Source organism: Nestor notabilis, unplaced genomic scaffold, assembly GCF_000696875.1.
Source record: "Nestor notabilis isolate BGI_N333 unplaced genomic scaffold, ASM69687v1 scaffold14036, whole genome shotgun sequence".
NCBI classification, from domain to species: domain Eukaryota; kingdom Metazoa; phylum Chordata; class Aves; order Psittaciformes; family Psittacidae; genus Nestor; species Nestor notabilis.
In genome coordinates this window covers 5,393-15,758 of record NW_009931564.1, presented here as the reverse complement: position 1 = coordinate 15,758, position 10,366 = coordinate 5,393, and the positions used below count along the sequence as shown (strand labels likewise).

At 38.0% G+C, this 10,366-nt stretch overlaps 1 protein-coding gene across 1 annotated transcript in view; it reads left to right on the top strand.

Annotated features, from left to right (window-relative positions):
• The window catches only part of DDX60 (DEAD (Asp-Glu-Ala-Asp) box polypeptide 60), a 41,073-nt gene extending 31,150 nt beyond the window's left edge, over positions 1–9,923 (top strand). The window contains exons 29-37 of the mRNA XM_010015977.1: positions 159–359; positions 1,408–1,512; positions 2,154–2,292; positions 2,949–3,070; positions 5,086–5,233; positions 7,420–7,562; positions 8,326–8,477; positions 9,665–9,727; positions 9,821–9,923. Of these exons, the coding sequence (XP_010014279.1) occupies positions 159–359; positions 1,408–1,512; positions 2,154–2,292; positions 2,949–3,070; positions 5,086–5,233; positions 7,420–7,562; positions 8,326–8,477; positions 9,665–9,727; positions 9,821–9,923 (1,176 nt within the window). The remainder of the gene's footprint in view (positions 1–158; positions 360–1,407; positions 1,513–2,153; positions 2,293–2,948; positions 3,071–5,085; positions 5,234–7,419; positions 7,563–8,325; positions 8,478–9,664; positions 9,728–9,820) is intronic.
• Positions 9,924–10,366: the final 443 nt, after the last annotated feature.

The following is a 10,366-nucleotide window of genomic DNA, read 5'->3' as shown; positions in this document are numbered from 1 at the left end:
CCCCAGCCACATTTGAGGTACAGTGTATTTTGCAGACATTATTTTAGTAATTCTGCATAAATGCTTTAAGACTGTATAGATGGTACCAGTACACACAACGTAGATATATTTTGTTTTAAAATGAATAATATTTTAATAATATAATATTTTATTCTTAGATGTCAGGACGTGCTGGAAGACGGGGATATGATATGATTGGAAATGTGTTCTTCTACGACATCCCAATGCCCAAAGTTGAAAGACTTATCAAATCCAACGTACCTGAGTTGAGAGGCCAGTTTCCTCTGACTATTTCCTTAATATTGAGACTGATGCTGTTGGCTGCAAAGGCTGATGACAAAGAAGATGCCAAAGCAAAGGTTTAATGTTTTTTGTCTTAATAGTAATTTAATTAAATGTCTCCTTAACTTGAGCAGAAAGTTATGTACTTCAGAAGTAAGCAATCTGCCTCCAAATGAAGTTGCATACTCTGTGATTCTGCTTCTAGTGCCTGTGCCATCTTCTCCACAGTATTGTACTGTCCATTTTTAAGCATTTATTCTTTGCAATAGATATTATCATGGTATCATCAGAAAGAATGCTACTGTTAGGAAGGTATTTTTACTGACTCTTGTTCTATGCAACAGTTGCATTAACTTGGAGAATCAGAAAGTCTTCCAATACTTAAAATTTCAGCTTTATTTGAGGAAAAAATGTGAACATACATTTCCATAGGGAAAAGGGGAGCTATAAAATGCTATCTCAGTTGAAACAATGAGAAAATTTGACGTGTTACTCACTTGCTTATATCTAACTCACTTGTTACTAACTCTTGGGAATCAAATAATTCTTATTCTTGCCTTTTTAATGCAGTGATATAAGTAAGCAACCCATGACCATGATTGCAAATCGGTCAGAGATCTCCTCTTGTAATTATTAAGGAATTCCTACTTTTAGATGATCTGGTTTTTACATCCACTTTAGCATATAAACATTTATTTTCAAGGACTCACTGAATGAATGCAGATGTAAGTCTTCTTAAGATAACAAAGTAAATTGGTAAGCTACTGTGCTTAAAATATTGAAGTGTAAGGAGTAATTACAAAACTTCCTGGATTTAGTTTAACAATGTTTTAATCCTCATGTTTTAGATCTCTCTATGAATTCCATGTAAGTAACTTTACAAACCCTAGTGTAAAGGTAGGAAATGAGCACATGTTTGACCAAGGATGGACCTTTTTCACAAGCATTTCCAGGAGATAGGCATTCAATTTACATAAAAATACAGCATAATCCTACCCAGCATTTTTACCCTGAAAAACAAGTATTGAAGCAAAACATAAAAGCTGGATGTTATATTTCTTTGCTTGTTACAGTATCAGCATTTCCTTGGATTTCTAAAGTATCTTTTTCTGTTTGTTTGACCAGGCATTGTCAGTGTTGAAGCACTCACTGATGTCGTTCAGAAAAGAAAGATATGCTCAAATACTAAAAATTTACTTTATGTTTTCCTTGCAATTTCTGATCAAAGAGGTAGGTTTTAATTCTTTCTCATAAAGGAGAGCTCTTAAATCTACAGGTTCTTATTTGTTTGTGTTAGTATGCTTTTATTTGACCCATATATTTTATATTTCGTAATAATAGGCTACTTCTGTTAGAAATTTAGGAAAACAGATAAAATTAGAGCACTCTAAGTTTAAAGTTAATTCTGAGCTATTTATGGAATAAACTCAACAGGAAAAGTCTTGTAGTATGGTCTATATCGTTACAGATTGATCAGGCAAGTAAGACCTGTGTGTTTCTGTTGTATATGAAGATGTGTCCATGTGAAATGGCAGGGGTTTAAAACATACTAAGGATGACACATTGAGAGAAATTATACCTGTAACAAAAATATAGAGACGACTGAAAATTACTAGTGTATCTCTCCATGATACTTCCATTTTAGATGGATACCATTTTAGATGGATCCCACTATAGGCAAGAGGGACATGCTGGTGACTTGTTTTTTAGGAAAGACAAATTTTTGCCTTTCAGTGGAAACGGAATGTTCTCAGTGGGGTACCCATGCGTTAGGTTGAAGGACTATTCTTCTGAATGCCATCATTTTATATTTCTGTCATACCCATGTTCATCCTTCACAACTAAGTGTGTTTTGCTTTTAAATTAAATAGGGCTACTTGGATCAAAAAGGTAAACCCATGGGATTTGCTGGACTTGTGACACACTTGCACTATCATGAACCTTCAAATTTCGTTTTAGTGAGCTTTCTTGTGAAAGGGTTGTTCCACAAATTGTGCCAACCAATTAAAGGTAAATAATACTCTGTGCATTTTAATTGTAGTCTGTGGTGGGCTCTGTAACCCCAGTGGTTCTGAAATTTTCTAGTGCCTTATTGCTCCTGCCACCTTTTGCTTGCCTAGCCTTCGTCCTCATATCCTTGGCCTCTGTCTCTACACACTCGGCACATGCTTATACTTCTCGTATATATGGCAATGTTGGTATCATGAACCTAAATATATTGTTTGTGAAACATTCCAATGGAATAAAAAGGAATGCTGTACATAGAAAAATCAATAATTCTGACTCCAGAGCAATATTTGAATGTCATGTAGACAATAAGGTGGATGACTACTCCGAATATCAACAGATTAAAAAAAATTAAGTACTACTAATGTCTCATTACACAAGTCAAATCCATTCTGTGCACTGAGATATGCTGCAGGATATGAACATGTAAGAACACAGTATTTATTTGTACATAATATTAGTTGCTTAATTATCTACCAGAGTTTTTTGTATGTAGTGAGTTGATCTTTGGCCAACATATAACCTCTGTCATGACAGTGGCAGCTGGGAAGAAAACTCCTGAACAGGAGTCACTGGGTTTTGTTTTGTTTTGTTTTCCTTATTTTTTTTTGTCTTTCACACTTCCATATTTAACCCAAGAACTCTCTGTTTCAACATAGGCTCAACTGTTTTTTCAGAAGGTGTCCTGGAAAAGCTAGTGCTCATTCTAGCCAACCTCTTTGGGAGAAAATATCTTCCAGCCTGCTCAGTGAAATACAAACGCACATTCTGCCAGTCAAAGGTAGATGAAGCTTTGGTCTTTAACTTACGTTGTGTACCCCTTCAAAGCGTTTGTTTCCTTTTGTCAGACTAGTGCCACTGTGGATGTACAGTAGCCTGGAGCGCCAGCAGGTAGATGCCTGCTCAGCCACTCTCTTAACTCCTCCGTCTCAGCAGGATAAGAGGAGAAAATAGGATGGCAAAGCTCATGGGTTGAGACAAAACCGGGGAGATTGCTTACCAGTTATGGTCATGGGCAAACCAGCCTCAATTTGTGGAAAAATTAATTAATTAGTTGCCAATTAAAATGGGGTTTAGTAGCGAGAAACAAAAATTTAAATTTCAGCACCACCTTGCCCCTGCCTTCCGCAGGCTCAACTTTGCTCCTTTGTTCCTGACTCCTTCCCCACCCCTTCCCCAAGCAGTGCGGGGCTGATGGGAAATGGGACATGAGAAATGGGTTGTCGTGGTCAGTTCTTAACTCTCTCTGCTGCCTCTTCCTCCACACGTCACCCTTGCTCCAGTGTGAGTCCTCTCTGTGGGCTGCAGTCTTTCAGAATAAACCTGCTCCAGTGTGGGCTCTCCAGGGGCTGGAAACATCCAGCTGCTCTGGTGTGGAGCCCTTCACAGGCTGCAGTGTGGATACCTGCTTCGGCATGGTCCTCTCCACTGAGATGGCTGCAGGGAAATCTCTGCCCCACTGTGGTCTCTTCTGCAGGCTGCAGGGGAATCTCTGCTTCATCACCTGCAGCACCTCCTCTCCCCGCTTCTCTGGTCTTGGTATTGGCACTGCTGCTTCCCACTCTGCCTGTTGGACATATTTACCCTTTCGTAACGAAGCTTTCCCAGAGGTGCTGCACCTGTGCCTGGTGGGCTCAGCTTTGCCTTGTGCTGGGGCCTTGGATCTGGCTGTGTCTGTCATGGGGCAGCCCTTGGCCTCTTCTCATAGTCGACAGCCATGACTTGTGTCTGTCCCCACCCCCCCAAACACCTCGACATCTACACGCAATACAAGTAGCCAGAATAATGAAGAATGTACTTACTGGATAAAGAAGCCTTTATTTAACCACAGAAGTGAGTGTCAAGTTAAATGCAAAGTACCAGTTTATTCCAGTATGTTTCGGTGATGACAATGATTATACAGTTACTGTCATGTAACAGTATAAATGACACAGTGTTTCTTTATACAATACAACTCGAGTACCTCTTCCCCAAATGGCAATTTACAACTTCCCTTCACTCGGTTAGAATTTTGTCACTTTTGCCTCTGTGTAAGGAGCCTGTAGCTTTGTGAGACCCAAAAGGACACCAGCATGCTCTGTGGCACATGACACTAGGCTTAGGGCTTTTTCCAGAAACGGGACGGTATTAGTAGGATCAGCGTTAGCGACAGTTGTGCACAAGTGAACCCACCATGGGTGCAGGCAGAAAGAGACATGTTTGTCACGTGCTCCTGTTGGCTCTTCTAGGCAAAGCCTGAAAACTTTTGGAGGGCACAGCTACAGCTGAAACCAGGGAAACTTCTTCCGGGTGAAGATGTTTGTGTGGCCAGTTTCCAAAAAGCATTCCGAGAGGAAAAATGTTATTTATTTATGAGAAGGGGCTAGTCATGTAGGAGGGATTACAGGCCTGCTGTGGCTAATGGCAGCCATGTCTGTCATGTTGGCAGTTTTTTGAACACCAAGATAATGCGAAACGAACTGGGAAAGGCAGCCCTTCAAAAATCCCTTTTTAGGGAGCTGAAACACCTTTAATAAAGGAGTTTGGCAAGGACTGTGTGAGTAAAAAAACTAGGAATTTTATACTTAATGCTTGTCTTCATGCCTTTTTCTGCATGAAATTCGTGTTTGTCTTTAGGATCCACTAATTCTAGATGGTCAGGAAGCCTGGCAAGCTGGGTAAAGCTTGGAGCTGTACTCTTTCCTTCTTTCTAGTAATATGGTATGTGTGTACTAATACGTTCTGTATGCACCAATATAGAACTGACACTTCTGGAGAAATAACTTAAATTAAGCAACAAATGGCATGTTATTTCAGGTGTTTCTAGAAGATCTGCCAGAAGACTTTGCAGAGGCTGTAAATGAGTACAACACCAAAGCAGAGGAAAATTTTGCTCATTTTCTTCTGACAACTACCAAGCTGGCAGATATGGAACAAGAATACAGACTTCCACTGTCAAAGACAGGTAGGAAGTGAAAAATCAGTGCATATCCATAATTCATGAAATTGATTGCATTAGGAAATTTAGGTTAATTCTTACTTTGTAAAGAAAAAGAATAGTGATTTCAGACATGCTAATAAAGAGATACAATTTCTATTTCACTTTTGTTTTACAAGCATTATAGATTATTGTACACAGTAGAAGCTTTGTACAGGAAAAGGTTAATTTTAGTTGCTGGTCTTTTGTAGGGGAAATAAAAATCAAATTAACTTTTTTATAAAAGGAAAAATACATTATTGAATAAAATCCTTTTTATCTAATCGTCAACACATTTGCAGATCCTCAAATGCCTGTGCTACTTGAATTGCTTTCAGAGTCTTACAAAGGTTAGATTTTCAACATCTGAACAGCCTTAAGGTTGAAGGAACAACTAAAGACGAACATGGTACCATTTGTTAATTCAACTAAGTTACTTATGCCAATAAATGATGTTCAGTAACCAAAGCAATATGAAGAGGCATGACTAGAAAATTACCATGCAGTATGGATTGCCACTGGCTGAAAAATATCACCTACTAATCCCATGTTAATTTCTGGAAGAGATAAACAAAAGCAATGTAATACACCACTATCCCATTGCTTCGGTCCTCTGAAAATAACAAGCCTTCAAAAAAGTAAGGAAGCACTTTAATTGCAGCAGATAACTATTTATTCATCTTCTTTTTTCCTTTACTGGTACATTGATATTTTTTTTTTTTTCATTCTCTGCTGTGTACAAACGGAAGAGATAGAAAAAAATAAAAGAAAAAGCCCAAATCTCCATACAAGCTACCCTGTCTTGCCATCTACTTTGAGTTTCAAGTATGGTGATAAGTGGGTCATAGAAAGTTTTGTAGTAAAGTGGGTGTCAACTTAATACAAAGGTGAGGCACTGGGGGAAACGAACAGATAAGGTGAATGCAAAACAAGACCGAATACGACCATATGGCTTGAGATGGTAAATAGCAGTTATCCATTTCCAGTACTGACCACTGGAAAGTGCTGCATCATGGTATAACATTAGTAACACTATACTGAAATCCCATTTTTTCATATTCAGTTTAAGTTTGCTTATTTTAACGATGGAGGGTCCCCACACCTTGATTTGTAACCTGAAAAACGTAGGAAATTAAGAGCTGTAAATCACAGAATGATGGAATTCAAATCATGGGCTGCCTAGCATTTTCAGGATATATATTCCTTTATATATGTTAGTGTTATGAATGCTACTTTTGCCCAGGATGTGAGCTATGGAAATTGAATTTCCTATTCTTAAATAGGAAATTCAAGAATAGGAAATTCTAACATGAATGTTAAAGTTTCTTGTTTAAATGGAGATGTAATATGGTTTCATTCTCATTTCATTACAACAAATGTAACTACAGCATAGTTACCATAATACACAGCAGAAGAGGTTGCAGCATAAGGATTGAAAGTATCATTAATAATTTTGAAAGACTAAGTTTCTGTTTAGGAAAGGAAAATCAAAAGTACAAATATATTTAGAAATAACTAGACAGGTCTTCTCTAGACAGTGACTGAAGTTACAGGCTGACCATAAACCAACAGAAATGCCATGGGTGGTAAAACCAGAAATCCATAATGGGTTGCATAAAGCAGAGCAAAATATGTGACAAGCTTCACATACTTAAGTTCTAGCAAGGCCTCAGTTAGAATATTCATTATTTAGAGCTCTACACTTCAAGAAAAATGTTGGCTGGGAGGCCAGAGGCTAGCAATAAAAAAATATTAGATGTCAAGCTCTTAAGACATGTGCATACAGGTTAAAACCCCTAGTTTACTTCAGTGTAGGAGAATAAAAGATGAAGGTAAAATAAGTCTTCTAGAACTAACATTCCCTTTGGTTTTGGCACAACTTTATGCTGTTAGCAATTTTGGCTACAGATGAGTCAAGGAGAAAAGCTTAAATTACAAGGAGGGGATTAAGGCACAAATTCTCACCATTAGAAAGTTCTTATATTCTGTAATCAATTGCGTAGGCATTCTTATGAACAAAAGAAATAAACATCTATCAAGAAGAGTTTAAGTTTAGAAGATTAACTGTGTCCTGTCATTATCTACTGACTGAAAACTTCTGGCTTTTAAAATAGATTGCTGGAAGGGAGCTTAAGTCTGCATAGCTTACACTGTATTTGAAACTTTCTGTCTAGATTTTACACCCAAGAATTGGCGTGGCTCTGAACTAGCATCTTATTTGATGGACACCACCAAACGTGTATCTGCCATCTCACCTTTTGCCTGTGTATCTGGAATGGTGGATAACGATCTATTCCTTGCGGAGAACATTAATAAAGTAAGTTATTTTTTCATGGGGGGCAGAATTTTATTACAGTTCAATAAAAATCATTCTTCATTACAATCTTCTTGCCTCTCTGTACTATGATGATCCCATGCTCAACTGTCACTCTTTAGGAGAGACACTTTGAAAGGTCTCAAAATCAGCACTGAGTAGTAGTACATTATCACAGCACAAAAACACAAACAGATGCATGTAGGAGAAAAATCTGTAGTGGGCTTTCTTGCAATGCCTCTGTTCCTTTCCACTCCAAGACAAGTAAAGTAATACTATATCAGCATGTTTATTGTTAGCTTGCATTTTCCTATGGTCGTCTATATGGGCTTTGTAGCACTGGGGAATTATTGCAACTTTTAATTCTGTTATAGAAAAAATGAAATTCCTACAACTGGGGATTTGAAATTTGCCTTCATCCTTAAAATGTTCCACGCTTAAGGTTGATTAATATATTCAAAGCTTCAGTGGGAGAATCTAAACACATTATCTACACATGGAAACATCGTCATCTAAAACCCATGAGAAATCCAGCAGCACAGTAAAACTTAAAATGACTCAGAATGACTCAGAGCTGCACGGGCAGTGCATGTCACTTCACTGACAAACTCGCCCTGTGTCTACAGCTTATGTTCTTGAACAGATTTTTAGTGTTCCAGGATTAGAAGTGTGGAACTTCCCAGCTGTGGGAAGGTACAGGCTTGACAAAATAGGCACATAAACAAAACCAGAGTAGCTATTCAACAGATACGTTTTTGTTTTTCAGGCTGTCTTACGTTCCCTTGGAATTAATGTCACAAACTGCCCCCTTCTTTCTTTGCACAAGTATGATAATCAAGGAAGGAGGCAGCCACTCAATGCATATGCACTGGACTTTTATAAGCATGGATCCTTGATTGCACTGACAACTGATAACTGGTATGTACTACTGTTTTTAATATGGTGAAGTGGCAGTATTGTTTACAATAGGGTACACAAGTACAGTTTTTTGTTTTTAAAGACTTCTTCCTCCACAATTTAGGGATGGAATAGCTGTTAAATCTAGATTGGTTGACAATGAGAATAAAACGTATACTACATGGAAGTCCTATGGCAATGACTGTAAAGTATTAGCCTGGTATTCAACACATTACCGTAAATGGGAGTCTTGACTTCAGTGATGCAAGTTATTTTGACAGGCTCTTTGGAAGTTTTATTTTATCATGGATTTTTCAGTATGAGAGAGATTAGGAAAGTCCCTAAAATGAGGAAGCTCAATGCCGTAGTTTAGAAGGTGGCAACATAGTAGCAGAGAGATGTCAAAAACTATGTCAAATAATGAAGACAGATTAAAAGAAGAATTTGGTGTTAAAAGATACAGGCAAAAGAACGTGAAAGAAATTAAAAACTTCAGTTAGGGAAAATTTGGAGCGTAAGGGATGCAGGAGGATCCCTTTCACTTTTGACTCTCACTAGCCTTCTGTAACCTCGTTCATTAAATCCCTTTCTAAAACTTCTAGCTTGCCGTTCTTAATGAAGCCATTCACATACCTGTTTTGTTCTTCAACCTCAGCTCAAAAAAGCTCAACCTCAAGCTCCCTCTCCCAGCTACTCTGTGAACTATCTTTATTTTGCCTTCATGCTCATAGCCAGTAACTTATATTTATGAGCAATGAAATACCACTTCACTCTGCTCCCTGAAGGTGCTGTTGGGAGCATGTAATATTTTCTGCCTATTTTGTAAACTCTTCACGGCAGACTCTAAGAATGATTACAGTACACATTCCATGCCCTGTCATGGTTACAGTAGCAGAGTTCGACACTAATGCCACATTAGGAAAAGGTGAGGAAATACACGTTGTAGGTTCTTGATTCTATCAAGCTGACCTAGTGGAAGGTTCCCCCCATGGCGAAGGGGTTGGAACTGGATGATCATTAAGGTCCCTTCCAGCCCAAACCATTCTGCGTTTCCATTATTTTCAACACTATACTAAGGAACTCGTATGTCAGTGTACGAGGCCATGGCATATGCTCTCTGCATCCTTACCCAATGAACATAGCAGGGTTTATTAAAGGTGAAACAGTATGTGCATATCCATTCTAATTTTGGGTTTTTCTTTCTTTAGGTTAAATGAAGGAGATGCTTACTATGCACTCAAGGAGTTTTCACTCATCATTAAGTCTATTGGGTATGATAAACTCATGGTTTATAATATACAATAGATATTTAATCTTTAAAGCAACTTAAAGTGAAACAATGTTCTTCTTTTTTTAAACCCCAGAACATCACTGAGTGAGCTGTGTGATGATCCAAATGACAATGTTCTACTGGCATTTCAACAACTGGGCGAAATCTATGAAAAGAAACTGCAGTGTATTACCTGAATAAAAAAAGGGGGTGTGTGTGGGGAAGCAGCAGTACATAATAGCCTTACCACACAGATCAGCTGCCTTTTAAGTTAGGAGGTGACTAGGTTTGAATCATCAAATATGTTTCATAATCAAGTTCTAGTAATATCTAATATTAATCATACAAAGTTTACTTCAGAACATTAACCTTTATACATTGGCATTTTAAATAAACTAAATAATGACTAAATAATTGTTTCTTGTAGGTTAAGAAACAAGGTAATGGCACTTTTTCCCCCCCCCCAGGCAGTGATATATATGTTAAGGTAGCTCTCAGAAGCAAGCTGAACAAATGTCACAGTTCTGACAGCTGGTGAGATTAGCCTCTTGGTAGGACAGCACTGGAAACTTTCAGCACATTTGTGAAGGATGTTCAGCAATTACTTTGGCAATTATAATCAAATAGATTGTTTTAATTA